Source organism: Montipora foliosa, chromosome 13, assembly GCF_036669935.1.
Source record: "Montipora foliosa isolate CH-2021 chromosome 13, ASM3666993v2, whole genome shotgun sequence".
In the NCBI taxonomy this organism is placed as follows: Eukaryota; Metazoa; Cnidaria; class Anthozoa; order Scleractinia; family Acroporidae; genus Montipora; species Montipora foliosa.
Genome location: NC_090881.1, coordinates 29,855,855 through 29,871,872, shown reverse-complemented (window position 1 = coordinate 29,871,872; position 16,018 = coordinate 29,855,855). Strand labels below are relative to the sequence as shown.

The 16,018-nt window shown below is 36.8% G+C and overlaps 1 protein-coding gene across 2 annotated transcripts in view; it reads left to right on the top strand.

Moving 5' to 3' along the window:
• Nucleotides 1–15,473, top strand: part of LOC137982642 (guanine nucleotide exchange factor DBS-like) — a 24,110-nt gene extending 8,637 nt beyond the window's left edge. For both annotated transcript variants that reach the window (XM_068829769.1, XM_068829770.1), the window contains 16 exons: nucleotides 1–33; nucleotides 382–498; nucleotides 888–1,283; nucleotides 1,601–1,726; nucleotides 2,757–2,948; nucleotides 5,264–5,523; nucleotides 6,650–6,920; nucleotides 8,613–9,002; nucleotides 9,825–9,968; nucleotides 10,279–10,563; nucleotides 11,406–11,498; nucleotides 12,243–12,321; nucleotides 12,426–12,455; nucleotides 12,596–12,716; nucleotides 13,507–13,648; nucleotides 13,909–15,473. The exon at nucleotides 1–33 is cut by the window's left edge and continues 84 nt beyond it. In XM_068829769.1, the coding sequence (XP_068685870.1) occupies nucleotides 1–33; nucleotides 382–498; nucleotides 888–1,283; nucleotides 1,601–1,726; nucleotides 2,757–2,948; nucleotides 5,264–5,523; nucleotides 6,650–6,920; nucleotides 8,613–9,002; nucleotides 9,825–9,968; nucleotides 10,279–10,563; nucleotides 11,406–11,498; nucleotides 12,243–12,321; nucleotides 12,426–12,455; nucleotides 12,596–12,716; nucleotides 13,507–13,648; nucleotides 13,909–14,118 (2,889 nt within the window). In that variant the 3' untranslated portion in view covers nucleotides 14,119–15,473. The remainder of the gene's footprint in view (nucleotides 34–381; nucleotides 499–887; nucleotides 1,284–1,600; nucleotides 1,727–2,756; nucleotides 2,949–5,263; nucleotides 5,524–6,649; nucleotides 6,921–8,612; nucleotides 9,003–9,824; nucleotides 9,969–10,278; nucleotides 10,564–11,405; nucleotides 11,499–12,242; nucleotides 12,322–12,425; nucleotides 12,456–12,595; nucleotides 12,717–13,506; nucleotides 13,649–13,908) is intronic.
• Nucleotides 15,474–16,018: the final 545 nt, after the last annotated feature.

Below are 16,018 nucleotides of genomic sequence, written 5' to 3'. Positions count from 1 at the left end.
ACAGATGGTATAGTCGGGGATGCAAAAATGCAGGTAGGTTAAGCTTTTTTTGGAGTAATTACATGAAAGTAATCTTACTATAAATTATACGTGAAAAAAATCGAAGAATCATACAGCAGGCTGCAAACTTCATTCCTTGTATGTACAGTAACACCCAACTCAGAGCTTCGTAATTCGTAAAATTGAATGGAACTTAAGGTACTTAAGACATTCTGTTCATTTTTCCTGCAGCAAAGTATCAATAAGTTATAATTCTGATTGTTTAGTTAAGCATGGTACATAGTGTGTAGTAATTAAATGATTATAGTAAGCATTTGACATTTTTCATAACACGTAGCATTAGTAATATTATGCTATTTGCTTTTCCTTAAATTTATGTAGGTTGTTTCTCTTAATTCTCTTGGTGACCTTGAAGGATATATTGAAAAATCACAGCTGACAGAGGACATGGGAGGCACTTTGGATTACAATCACATTCAGTGGGTGCAATATAGAACTGTAAGTTTAGCGCTACATCTGTCTTGTTCTCCCATTGGGCCAAGTTCTTTCAGACAGGGCTTATCACAGATCCAGGATTAAAATAGCATGATCAAAATACACCCGCCAGTGTTAGCTTGTGGCTTAGGCAAATCTGCTCGATGATAAAACTAATAATGAAGTGATAAATAATAAAGTTAATGAGGGATGCAAATTTTACTCATAGTAGGGCAAAATTATTATTTTCCTATTTGTCCAAATCTATTAAAATAAGGGCTTGGGTTTGTTTCTAGGAATGAGACCTAGAAGACACCACCTAGAGCTTCCAGGTCTTAGTATATAGTCAAAACAAGTATATTTCCTTTGGAAATGCAAAACAGCTTACTGATGTTACAGAATTTCCTTTGCAGGCAATTGAAAGGTTTCAGAGAAATTTACAATCCTTGGATGACAGAATGAATGAACTGCAACCAACATTTACAAGAACAAGATTGTCATCAAGTGTTCAAGAAATGGAGCAAATTTTAGAATCACAAGAAGAAATGTGGCATGATGTCAAGGAGGATATAGAAAGTGCAAGACAAGCTGGCGTGACATTACTGGACTGTATAACTGTGCATCCTAATCGTGGAGAAAACCGGGAAAATGTTCTTACTCCAGATGTTGAAGCAAATGCAGCAGAACTGAAGGAAGCTTTAACTGAGCTTGAGGATTCCGAAAACAAGTTTGAAAAGTTTTGGAAAAATCACAAGTTAAAGATACAATATGGGCTGAAAGTGTGTTTGTTTGAACGAGAAATGAGCCAGGTATCATGTTGGTGGCTAAAACCTGTATCTCATAGAATTTTGTTTTCACTAATTTTTTCAAAGTACAGTAAGTCTATAAATGCAAATTCATCTGAAAACCAATATTATTTTTGTCATGTGTGAAAAGCAGAACTAGTCACTGTCACAAATAAGACAAACTTTGATTCACTATATATGCAACTTGGGATATCATGGATATTATGTCCTATTGCAATGTTGTAATATCAGGTACATTATTTTATCCTGAATCCTGTCTGTTTCTCAAAAAGGGAAAATAATTTTGTGAGTGAAAATGACACACTGCTTTTTACCCTCAGGCAACAGGAGGTCTTCTATCAGCTTTGGGTCATTTGTCAGCCATGGCAGATTTTGGAGACTCAAGGGAGGATGCAGAATTGTTACTGAAAGACCTCAAAGAATTTGCAGATAAATCTGTGGTAAAGGTAACTTGAAAGCACAACAAATTTTAAAGTAACAAACAACTTACATGGGACTTAAATAAGGGAAGGAATGCTTGAGGCAAAGGAAATCTAAATTAACACTTGAAGTTTAACAAAATTACGAAAAGCAGCAGATACAGCTACATGTGCAATAATAAAAGTACTGAATTTATCCCTTGTAATACAATCATAATTATGATTATTTATGTACTAATTGTATTTTGCAATTTGTCTTTCAAATATCAGATGTGTTTGTCTTTGCAATAAGTAGTAAATTTATAAATCTTAAACAAAGTTGCTGATCGGCGCCCTTTAGCTCAAATATCAACATGCAAATTTTCATTTTATGCATAAATTAACCTAGCGGGCAAATAATAATAATAATAATAATAATAATAAAATTTTACTTTTTAAAATAATTATGGAGAAAATACCTGTAAAATAAAAGTCAATCTACTAAAGTTTTTTGCAGAGATATAATAATATTGTTCTTGGTCATCCAAGACTAATATTATTTTGTGAAAAGTATAAATGATTAAAAAAAATCAACTGGAACAAATCTTTATTTAAATCAGTCAGTGGCCTTTGAGCTTTATTAATTTGCTGGCAAGTCCTGTCTTTGTGTTTACTTTATTGGGAAAAGCTGAGCCAGAATGTTTGAACACTATTTTCCTTTAATTAAAAATACGGATGGCAGTTTATTCTAAATGAGTGATATTAGTAAAGCATAAACTGACTTATGTAATGACATAAGATAATTATTGGTCATAGATTTGATGAAGTGCTAAGTTACCATCCTTATAATTTGATCAGTTTCTGGTTGTCGCTTCTCTTTACCAAAAAGTAATAAAAATAATGCTATTTCTCAGCAAAGAGGAAGAAGAACCAGGAAATATGATTGTGTTCTTAGGCTAGTCGACTATACATGTACATGCATGGATACAGACAATAATTATAGTGGACAGCAGTTAGCCGCTTAAGCACATACAGTGTATTCAATCCTAACTCAAAGGAAGTGCATGTTGTATCTCAGGAACTCCTTGATAAAGCTCAAGGGGTAATTGCCAAGGGCACAAAGATGATTGAGAGCAATGATCAGTCAAAGGATCAGATCAAGCTGAAGTGTGATGAAATCAGAGAACTGTGTGACAAGTTTGAGAAAGAGGTGCAAAAGAGAGAAGATGATCTGAAGAAAGCAATGGATATACATGAATGTTTGGAGATGGTACTGTATTATTATCATAACTGAGAAAAAAAAAGGGATAAAGGGATCAGAAGGGAGCTAGGGATTCTGCTTAAAACCTTGCCCCAATTAAATGAATATTACAGATTTTACTTAAATTCAGGTGAACAGACACTATCATCAAAATTTAGGTTTTATCAACAGAGTTGATAATGTAAATTGACCACTGTACAGGGATTGTAAAGCTGACGTTTTGAGCGTTATCCCTTCGTCAGAGCGAATCGATGAATTATGGGTTGTGTGTGGTTTTTACAGTGGAGTAGGAGCTATGCTATTGGTGGTAACATGGCAACGTGAAAAATAGGAATACATTAGTTAAATGAAAAAGTGTTCGTTAATACCGTGGGGATTAAGGGTGCCGATTTGGAAGATGAATTTTTTGCTTCTGATTCTTGTGGCTTTCTGTCGCACCTTGATGTAGGGAAATGCCGCAGATAGACGTGTGTTGTTTGGAGTGGTTAGGGAGATTAAAATGACGAGCGACTGGCTTAGATGCATCCTTGTCATTCTTCTCAACATCTGGAAGGTGTTCGTGGAATCGGTCGCCTAGTTGTCTACCTGTCTCGCCAATGTATAATTTATTTCATAATGTACAGGTTATGCACGATAAATGACATATGCAGAGGTACATGTGAAACGATTGGTGATCTTAACAGATCACTTAGGTCTCGACATTTTGATATAATATAAGAGTGAAAGGACAAGTTTTGCATCATGAGCACGCGCATTTGAAAGTGCTGGGTTGCTCGTTAGTTTTGAGTTAACTTCTAACTAAAAATATGCCTACATTTTTTGTCATGTTTGAGGATTAGTGGAGGTTGCGAAAAGATACTACCAGTCTTGGGATCAATTTGGAGTAAGTTAATTAAAGTTATAAAGAATTATACTTTTGACTGCATGATTATGAGGATGGAAAGTGAGGGTGAATGGAATTCTGTCATTCTAATCCCTTTGTGACGTTTGTAGTGCTGACTTTGGATCAAATTGTTGGGCAGAATGATGGCCCGCTTTGACCACAGAGACAGGATAGCCACTTTTTTCAAAAAACTGGCACATCTCCTCTGATTTGCTGGAAAAGTCAGAGTCATCACTACATGTGCATAGACGGTGAAGTCTAAGAAATTGAAAATAAGGAATGGAGTTGTTGGCATGTGATGGATGTGACGATGAATACAACAAATAACTGTGAGAATCTGTAGCTTTGTAGTAGTGTACACTGGTACATAAACTGTTGCCACTGATCGAAACGTTGATATCTAGGAAAGCCAATGAAGTTTCCGAAAGTTCCCAAGTATATTAAAGAGCTGGATGAAAGGAATGAACGATGGTCAATTTACATTATCAATTCTGTTGATAAAACCTTAATTTTCGTGTACTACTTCCCCACCAACGCAGCACCATGTGCAGTTTCTTTAGAAACTACCCCTTTAGACATTATAATCAGTTTTCATTACACTAGGTACATGTCGTATTTTAACATTAAATTCAGTTCCAGATAACTGTACTGTTCCATTGAGCCATACCCTTCTGTCACCACTGTGAAATATTGTTTATTATTAATTTTGGACTTCATTTTCCCGCTGCACTAATTGAACCTCTGCACACAGCCACTTACAAATGTATGCCAAAGGGAAAGCAGCTTTTGACATGAGGTCTCATTGTGGGGATGGGCTGTTAAATGTGACTTTTTTCTTTCTTTTGAAGGGCCATCATACTTATTGTAGCTTATTAATATGTAGCAAATTCAAAGTACATAAACTACATCAATAAAGATATGACTTGGAGATACATTTGTACTTTGAAATAATCAAAATGATCCAAAGAAGAGTGGAACCTTCAACCTTGCTCTACCACCACAGGTACAAAGCACAGGTCACAAGTCACAGGTCATTGTTTTACCAATACAGAAAGAATCTTAAGCATTCATTAAAGTTAACCTTAGGCCTAATTAGGCCTAAACAAACGTTTTTAGGCCTAATTTTGGCATTGGTAAACGATTAGGATTGTGTCTGTATTGGTAAAGCAATGACCTGTGACCTGTGTTTGGTACCTGCCTCTCTACCACTGAGCAATTTACAGTAGAACCATGTGATGAGTAACGAAGGGGTGGCTTTCTTACTGGCTCAGGATGATGTTGTGACACTGCATGTGGTTCACATGCTGTGATTTCATGACCTATAATAATATATTAGATATTGGATTGACTAATGATGCATGCCCGAACGGTTATTTCTAAGACCATTTTTAGAGGACACTGTCAAAATCCTGTCAATAATCAAAAACTTTATTTACTCAAGGTAAATAAATGGTGCAAGACGGGTGTAGACCTCTTAGCGTTGCAACCAATTGATAGATTCCAGTCATCAGAGGGTGCTGAAAAAGCGCTGGTGGAAATTGACAACTTCTTGAAAAGCCCGCAAGGAATGAACATGGCAAAGGTCAGAAAGATGACACCAATGAGCAGTGCACTTGGCAACAAAACGCTGATCAGCAAGGTGAAGGAAAGTCACAAGAGGATCAGTGAGGTCAATGACATGATGGCAAAACGTGAAACCAGGTGATTATCTTTGTTATTAAAATTAGTGTATTAATGGTGTGCTATTATGACCAAAACTATTATTAATTATTATATGGCTACTGTTTCTGGCTGATATAACATGCATTCTCATTGGCTAAGAGCAACTAAGTGCTAGGACGTTATTCTCCCGTAATTCCCACTGGCCGATTATTAACAAACTTGCATGGCATGCACGACTATTGATGATCTTGTGTTCGGAGGTCAGTAAAAACATATTTTTGCCCATTTCCCTGACCACTGTGTTGTGTACACTTGCTTTGAGTGTTCTTTAATATTTATGTTCAAACCATCGGGTTCTATATTATTGAGTGAACAAGCTCAAAACTAAACCGGTTTACATGTTCATATCGGCTGCTGTTGTCAATTTCGGCCTAGAGCAGTTTCTTTTTCGTTTTGTAACCACTGAGTTCTGAACAATTTACCGCAGTTTAATTTTCAAAGGAAATATGTTGTCTGCAAAGTACACAATTCACCAATCAATAAATTGTTGATTTTGACTTATGATTCATGACTGTATCTTGCAAAATAAAAATTATTCAAGTGAAACAACTTCAAGTGCAAGAGAGTTTGATGCTGCAAATTACATGTTTCACCTTGAAGAGTCTGAAAACGCTTTGGCGATTTTTTACATGGCACTGATTTTATTCAACGTAATTATTGTAAATTCCTGTTAAAATTACAGCTGTTCAAAAATTACAGCAGTACTTTCCATATTATTGCAAAACACGTTGACATTTACATTGTTGTTCGAGATACAAAGTTTGCAATTTCTATCATTATATTATTGTTAACTAGATAAGTTGAGTTGTAGTACCTTCGAATAAAAAAATTACAACTACTGTTGGGTATTCTGGAACTCTGATACAAATCTGCAAACTATGTATTACATTGACTGTCTTGTTGGCACTTTATAGTGATAGCCATTACTAGTTTGTAATTTTATCCCCAATTAAATCACTGCTTTAATTTATATGCCCTAATGGGAAGGTAGACATTAGGTCCTGTACTACCAGCTCGTACTGTACAAATGAAATTTAAGTACCACTTAAATGTGTTAAAGCCTGAACATAAAGTGGTGATAGATTGTTTCTTTTCCTGTGGCTAGTTTAAAAAAGCTTGTTGTAAAGCGGCCAGTGCAGCCTGTATCAGCCATCCCAGCCAATCCTCCCAAACAGGAAGAAGCTAAACGTAAGCAAAATAACACACCAAAGAGTCCCACCTCACCAAAAAGTCCAGTCATACTTTACAGAGAACGTAAAAAGTCAGTGCCACCAGAACCAACAGGCAGAAGGCCTGTGTCGATCGTATTAGAGCCAGATTCCTTACAAGTTTCTGGAGGAGTGCAACAGTCACTCTCTGAGCCAACAATGCAATTGGTAGGTATAGATTAGCCATTTTTAATTTATAAAAGAAGAGGGGTGGGGGGTGGGGGAGAGGTCACAAAATGCTCCAATATTGCAGTGAGCCCAATGGAGACCATTCCATAACACAGGGAACTCTGTACCCTACTCTTTGGAAACAGTCTGTGGGTTCTTTAACATCCCACAGAGTATATGAACAAGGTTGTGAAATGTGACCTTTGTCTCATAGTCCTTCCCTAGGAAGACTTGGAAATGTTTGTCTGCAAGGGGTTTGAACCTGTGACGTTCCCAGTTAGATGCTTAACTAAGAAAACTTGCCACCCTTGTTGGTGGTCAGACTGCTAAGTCAGGACAGAGCTAAGGTGTTCAGAGAGGATTATTCTTCACACTTTCAGGCCATAATTTTACAAGCGTGTCACTTAGGGCCAACTGCTGATGCTTTTCACTTCTCTTTTCAAGAGACTTAAAATATCATTTTAATTTTAACTAGTTAAAAGAACATACTGTAGATTTATGGAATCCACAGTGGTTTCAATAAGTACAGACAGCCGAAGAAAAGTGCCAGCTTCTTCGCTCAGAGAAGTTGGATTCTTTTTGCCCTAAATTAAAACATTCATGAAAGATATTGTGCATCAAATGGAAACTGGGAAAAATCTGATCCCGAGATGGAATTTGAACCCATGACCCTCCGTGATCTAGTATGGATGTTCTAAGCACTGAGTTACTGGAGACTGTGGTGAGCAAGGGTGAAATATGGGTATTGACTAGACCTGGATCATGCAGTCACATCTGAACCAGCCAAAACCGACCAGACTTAGTATTTTACTCTGTCTAATGCCGGAGTATTTTACTCTGTCTAACGTCAATGGGGAACCCCCAGGAGTTAATGGGTTAAGGCATATCAAAGATTCAACCAAGCAACCACCAAAGCGAGTAATGTGAGAAATATCTGGAGCTCAGATTTTTCCGAGTTTCCATTTGATACACAATATCTTTCATGTATTTCTCACCTTAACTAGATTAAAATATTAAAGGCAGATTCTTTCAAACCCAAGATTAAAATTCATTTTGACGATGACAATATGTGCTCAAAGCGTGATCATTAATTTTTCTTTTGAAATGTGTGGTGTTTGGCAGCGCTCATTAAAAGTGGCATGTTAAACTTGTCCCAGACAAGGCCCCTTGTTGATACTGTTGGTTACTTTTAATTTCTCAAATGACCCCTGAAACCCTGAATTAAAAACTGTTTAAAATTTATGGTGTTCTCGATTGGCTTTTTTTTTTCACCAATGCATCCGTTACACTGGGCACACAATTAAATGCACCCGAGACCCTTTTAGACCTCAAATCCCCCAATGACCTTCCCACTACACAGGATATTTCTGAGGGTTTTTTATCATTCTCGTCCATAGCGTCTGCTTTTCTTTTGGTCAGCACCAAGAACATGGACTCTGGCCACAGCCAAAGCAAGACGTCCACAAATCATGGACTCTCTTCTGTGCATTCTCAGAAATTTGAGACAATCACGGTCCTCAACAGTTACAACATTATACCATTACTGCAACTGCGCATGTTTTTGCCTGTGGCCAGAATTCTGGTTCTTGGTACATGTACTGACAAAAAGAAAAGTAGCCTCCGAGGACGAGAATGTTCTTTTCTGTGATCCTCAATTTGTAAATTTCTTGGAATTTGCAATATATTTGACAGAGAGATGTTGTGGATGGTACCAATGGCCCAGAGGCTCTTAAGAAGCGAAAACAAGTGATGACAGAGTTAATTGAAACAGAGAAAGACTATGTGGATGACTTAGAGTGCATCATAAATGGTTATATAAAAGAATTTGAGCAGGCTGGAAACAAAATTCCAGCTGAGTTACATGGCAAGAAAAAGATTATCTTTGCAAATATTGAGCAAATTTATAAATTTCACCGGAACGACTTTCTGTCTGAACTGGAATCAAATAAAGACCAGCCATCATTGGTTGGGGGTTTATTTATCATGAAGAGCTCTGACTTTGAAATGTATGCAACTTATTGCAAGAATCAGCCAAGCTCTGAATCCCTCAGACTGCACTACATCAATTTGCCTTTCTTCAAGGTAAGGTAATATAAAACAGATTAACTTGTGAACATTTAGGCATCAGCTATAGTGTGAAGCTTGCCCTAAATAGAGGTGTTAATTTTGTGCCTTTTGTCAGTCATTTATTAATGAAGGGGACTGATAAACCCATTGAACCCTCAGGTGCCATGGGATGCCCCCAGTTAATGAGTGAAATCATCTGGCATTGGACAAAGTAAAGTCTCACTCCCAAGATCGGAGTCAATGGGTTAATAGAAGATGTATTCCTTTCTTGTAAAACCTGAAGTAGAAGCACCCTTAGAGCGGTTTTCAATTGAGTGTCGAAAGCAATTAGCGAATTACTTTGGTTTTGCATTACTTCAACCAATGCAACCAGAAGTGAAACAAAAACCAATTGTGGTTCCCTTGTGTATATTTTCCCGCACTTTTTGTCGGCTGCATGTAATTACTTCCAGTTTTGATTGGTTTACTGGATTGTCTCCGTCCTTTTTGATTGGCCAAAGTAGTACTTTGGTTTTGGTTTTATGACACTCAATTGAAACTCGCTCTAACAAAAGATTGTATGGAGACTAACATTTACTTGACCCGTTTACAAGCACTGAGAGCACACTTCAACAACTCAGACACGGAAAAATAATTAACCCATGACCCATGTAGGGCCAAAATGGTATTTTATTTATTCTGATCATTTTAAATAATAGAATGATATTATTATCTTACATGGTATTTTATTACTAAATTATGTGAGCTGATAACAGACAGCTAATCAGAATGCTGTAAACAAAATATGAAAGATTGAAAATTACAATCCTTTGTATTAATATACTCATTTATTTACAGGAATGTCAAGAAAAGCTTGGACACTTGCTACCTTTGAGTGCATACCTCCTTAAACCAGTGCAGAGAATAACAAAATACCAGCTTCTTATCAGAGAAATGATGAAACTGACAGTGAAAAATAGTACAGCATATGATGATTTGGAGGTCTCGTCTCTTTTGTAACTACTTACAATACATCTGTAGTAAATAAACAACCCCTTTCAAACATTGTAGGCCACCCCTTTACTTAGCCACCCATCTTACAGCTCCTTCGTCTATCCCTAGTAAGGGTCTCTGTCACCACCCCTCTTAGGATCTGGATCCCTATACTATCTGATACAAACAATGCTCTTAAATTGTGACAAAGTAATTATTTTTGTTGGTGTAAAGAACAAAGTATTTTTTGTTTTTTGGAGTCTCAGTGAACAGAAGATTGTATTTCAAGCAATACAGTAACTGTTTTTCACATTTACAGAAAGCTCTTGAAACAATGGAAGGGGTCTTGCGGCACGTCAATGATGTCATGCACTCGTGTGGAATAAAGGGTTTCCGTGGAAACCTGGCTGAACAGGGAAAACTTCTTCTTCAAGATGCATTCATGGTTTGGGAGACAAACAGAAACTGGAATTTAAATTTATTGCCTTTGAAAGGTGGAAAGCAGCGTCAGGTCTTCATGTATCAAAAGATGATTATATTTAGCAAGAGGGATGATGATACCAGCAAAGATTCTGTGACATACCATTACAAGAAAGATATAAAGGTAATCATCTATCAAGGCTACTTAAAGAATGGAGACCTGTAGGGCTGTGACACTCACTTTGAGTATCAATATATAGTACTTTCCTTTTATGTTTTCTCAAAGATATTAGCTCTTGCAAGCTACTCTGAAATTCAAGAGGAAATAGAGTTTATATATGTATGTATGTATAGCATTAAGTTAAAGATTGGTTGTATGGATCCCTAATAGCCAGGTCGTGGTTGTTCAAAAGGTGGATGTTAGCAGGCTTATCCACCGAATAAATCAATATCTAACAGATAAACACTAGCAAAACCAATTGAGTTATCCAGTGGATAGCGCTATCCACCCTTCGAACAACTGGGGCCAGTTCTTTGTGAAAACTACATGACTTTTTGTATTCTCAACTACTTTACCAGAAGTCGTCTTTGAAGTCAGAAGTGGCTAGAGCATGCATATGCATGCATGCTTTAAGAATATTAGTGTACTTGGCATTTCTCTGAAAGCTAGTCAGTTATGAGGATTTTGTCTTGAAACTTATTTATTTATTTATTTATTTATTTATTTATAAACTTCGCCAAAGACAAATTGGCAGGAGAGATCTCACAGAACTAACGTTCCAAAACTGGTGCAAGCTGTGAAACATATGCACCTTCGGGAGTTTTGCCTTGTGGCAATGGAGAGAATCCTGCATTGATGGAGGAGACCCACCTCAAATGCCCTAGGACACCCTCAGTTGATGAGTGAAATCATCTCACTCCCAGGAGTCAATGGGTTAAACCTTCCCAAAAGCTTTTTTTTATATTTTATTTATTTATTTTTTGGGTTTCCAAGCCCTTTTTCATTGTTGTCTCATAATTTTTCAGACTTGTGACATGGGATTTACTGAGACTGTAAGGGGTGATCCAGTTAAGTTTGAACTGTCACTGAATGGACGATCAGAAGTGTTCGTAATGCAAGTAAGCAAGTATTTATTAAGGGTTTCCAGTGGTTCATAATCATCATCCTGAGTTCAAGACTTGTTCTGACCACTAGTTGTCCTTATAGTTCAACTTCTCGGCTGCACTTGTAAATAGCTAACTGGTTTGCCTCCAGCCAGTTAGGGTTCTTTAAGTTGTTCTTCTGTTCTATTTGTTTCATTGGCCCTGAAGAGCCCCTATAAAGGAGTGGTCAAGTAAGTATAGATCTGTGTATGTTGCAGGTCATTTTGTTCCTTAGGTTAATTTGAAACCAAACTAGGTTATTTTGTTTCAACCTTGGTGAACCGTAACCCTAACCTAGGTAAGTTTGGGGCAGATACAAAACACAGGTCATTGTTTTACCAAATTGAATACAGAAACAACTCTAAGACTAACCGTTTACAAATGCTATCATTGCGCCTAAAGACTTTTGTTTAGGCCAAATTAGGCTTAATGTTAGCTTGAGTGAATGTTAAGGATACTTACTACCTGTATTTATTTGGTAAAACAATGACCTGTGACTTGTGTTTTGTACCTACCCCAAATTGACCTACATGTAGGTTGAAATAAGTTGACCTAGTTGGATTGCAAGTTGACCCTACATGTTCACCTACTTACTGTACAACAGTTTGTGAATAGCACTGTCACTAACAAGGGAGTTGTATTTTATTCCTTCAGTTATCTGCTCAAGTTACTTGCATTGCTACTGTGTTTACCATTTTGTGAATGTTGTTGTTTTTCCAGCCTTTGTCAATTGCAGTCAAGAGCCGCTGGGTTAAAGAAATCAGAAATTTGATGTGGTCTCAATTTGATGAAGTAAAAGGTGAGTAAATCCTTTGTTTCCTTAACAGGCTTAAAGACAGTACCTCTTCACTATTATTGTCCCAAAATAATCTTATTTTTGGGTTATCTTGAATCTGTTTTCAGAAGCTGTCTCAGAACAAAGTGGACTTCATAGTATGTAATAAGTGCCATTTTTGGCTTATTGTGTAACACTGATTTGAAAGGTTAACAACTGTTTTTCAATAAGTAGAGCTGAATCTTCTTAGAAAATTTCCTTAAATTTATATTTGACTTGTACACTTATTTGCTCACAGATCGCTGGAGGTCAGCCTCTATTTTGTCTTCAGCCACTATGACTCCCGAAAATGGGCTTCGATCAAGAAGCCAGTCCTCTCTTTCAATAAGTGGATCCAATGTTCCAACTGGAAAAAACAGGTACATATTTCCTTTTGGTTTTATTCTTGTACAAGTTCCTAATTTCTAGTTTGCTGATCTTAGCAAACCCCTTCTCCTTTAGGTCAAGTGGGGATTGTTGGGTGTTTGCACTGCCAGGATGCACATCCTGGGCTTGCCTTTCTGGTAATAATTTAGGGATTGAATTCAAATTATTGATATGACGCTAGCTGAGAGCTGGCTAGATAGCTCAGGGGTGTGAATCCTCTTCAAGCCTGGATTTTTTGGGGGTTGCTTGTCGTGGTGATCCCCATCTACACTAGCAATTTTTATGTGGCAAATGTATTAGCTGACAAGCTGGTGTTAGCTTTTACGAGATAAATAAAATTTGTCAAATACGACAAATTGCTTGTGTAGCGGACTTGTCACTTAAAATGTGGCAAATTCCTGCCCCACATAACAGTGAGCACCACTGGAAAACCTTGTTTCTGCTTTGTCTCTGCCGACCCATTTAACTGCAAATTGTCAACATGTATTGTCTGTATGTATTTGCCACATAAAATTTCTCCTGTAGACAGGGCTTAACTGTGATGATCTTACTTCAACACCATTTGCAAAGAGTAGAGCATGTAGGTTCCTTTTTTTGTGGTCTCATCTCGCACTATGTAGGGCTCACTATCAATATTAATAACTGGATAGTCGCTCTGTTGTGTGGCCCTCTCTATAAACTCTGATGAACTCCGATAAACTGAATAATTTATCTAGAAATAAAAGAGTAGTGGTCTGCAATGTTTTTCAGTTTAACGTTAATATTCTTCTTTACCATGCCTAGGGTTTCAAACATCACTGAGCATGCAGATGATGATGATGGATTTGCTACCGATGAATGGGATTCCTCAGATAGCAGTGATGAGGGTGCAAAACAACAGCCACAACAGCAGCAAACAAACCACTCACAAAATGAAAAGCTAAGAGTAAGAACAAAATATCATTGAGGCTACCTTCACATGCTCAAATTCATGACTAAGTGCATCAAGGGCAAAGAAAAGACAGAACTTTAAGGGCTTTTATCATAACAAAATTATCATGCCTGCGTAATTTCATGATTAGCAACAGCCTAAGCAAGACTGGTGTTTTTTCTTCCGAGTCCTTCATTTGTAGAAGTTTTCATGGAACTTGCTTGCATATATTCCACTCTCTCTTCAGTTGGTAATTCATTTTATTACTGTTACAGCAAATTAGTCAAGATGTGCCAACAAAAGGTTCAAGATATATGGCTGTGGCTAGCTACACAGCTGTAGAAAGCACAGAGTTGTCATTCCAAAATGGCGACATCCTGGAACTGTTGCGAGTTGGACAGGATGGCTGGTGGCATGCACAGCACACAGCAGCATCTCAGGAGGGATGGGTTCCTGCCAGCTATTTGAAATTACTACAATCATAGCTAATTTTTAATTAAATTAAGCAGCTGTCCAAGGAAACCTGCTAGTGTGCCACTAGACATGTTTTGCTAATTAATTACTGTCATTATTTTTTGTTCAAGAACATAATTTTCTGCATCTTATACTATCTTTGTTAGTAATGCAAGCAACCCTAACCCTAACCCTAAACCCAAAAATATTGATTGGATCTTATGAGACAAAGGAAAGTCTCAATTAGACTTGAAAATTGTTTTTAAGGGCCAGTGTCATAAGGGATGTCACCTTTTTTGTTAACATAGAGTTTATTTCACTAATCCCTTTCAAATATGTTGATGTCATATCGCAGCCACAGTATTGCTCAAGACATCTGAGCAAACCTTAAAACAATTATCATCCGAATTTGTACTTCAGTCTTCTGATGCCAAATAAGTAAATTTTTACTCAAGTCTGTGCATCAAGTTTACCTGCTAATTTAGGGAACAATAGCAGTGGAATATCAAACATATGTTAGCACTCCTATTAACGATATAAATTAATGTAGAAAATGGTTGCCACAGGTCAGGAAAATAATTTTAAATGCCAACACATACTGTCAATGGCTCAAATAAATATAAGAGGGACCTGATGTTTTAAGAAACAGGGTTTTATTTTCAGCAACAATGTGACACTGACTTGTCTTTTTTTCCAGATCTTATAGAAAATACCCATTGCAAGATTTGAAGAACGTTATGTAGATGGGTGGGGAGGCTGAAGGTTGTATTTATTTGGTCAGAGAAAGTTATATTATAAGGGAGAATCCTGATGTCTGTGGCAACCAAGTAGAAACCCCCTACTTTAACAAATAAAATTGAATGTATGTATTAAAATAGAATGTATTGTCTTGGTAAAAGACTATTATTTGAATTAGTTTTTGTTAAGAAAAATGTAAAGATGCAGACATAGTATTTCTGATTGTAATCAAATGTGATGCCATGTGTGAGTGTGCGTGTGTGACTGGTATACAGTACTTCAGGTGTTTTCATGTGCAGTACTTTTTTGTGTCTGTGAACTGAAAGATAATTAATTAAAAAATAATTCTTAAAAAAGTAGAAACCCCTGTGGGCTGCATGGGCTTCATATTGTATAAATTATTTTTTGAAGAGAACTCTTTTAAGTTAAAACTCCATAGCCATCTTGTTAATGTTACATGTCTGAAGTTCAGATACTTGGTCTTAATAAATAAGATGTCACTTGAAGGTCTTTAAGGCAGATATTTCTGTGCCAATTAAATTAGGAGCCTACAATGTATTTAATGTAACAAACACATAGATTGTACAGTAGCGAACATAAATTGTCTGAAGTAAAGATACTTGGTCTAAATAAATATGACTTGAAGGTCTTTAAGGCAGATATTTCTGTGCCAATTAAATTAGGAGACTACAATGTAGTGTGTGTATTTAATGTAACAAACACATAGATTGTACAGTAGCCAGATTTTTGTGGTCATGATCTTATCAATATGCAATGAAGTAAAGTTGTATCTCCAGTAGGTCAATTTTGCAGTAGTATTAGATCATCATGGCAACCTTGCTCATCAAGCAGCACTAAATGGCAATTGAATGATATGAATGAAAATCTGATGAAACTGCGGTTCTGCGTCAGCAGGAAAGTAAATCATGAAAGTGATAAAACGTTTCTCTGGTGTCTATTTATTCCCAAGGGCTAGTGGCCTGTTTCTCAAACTCGCTGGGCCCAAAAAGCTAGATATAAGGTTCACAAAAAAATACCAACTGTTCCTGAAAAATATAATTCTTATTGATCCTTAACATGTTTTTAAGACCAGAGAAACAAAATTGTAAAGTTTCATCACTTGAGATGTTAAATCTTTTTTGAAGATACATGTACAAAGCATCTCACACAAAATACCCCCAAAAAGTTTGATCG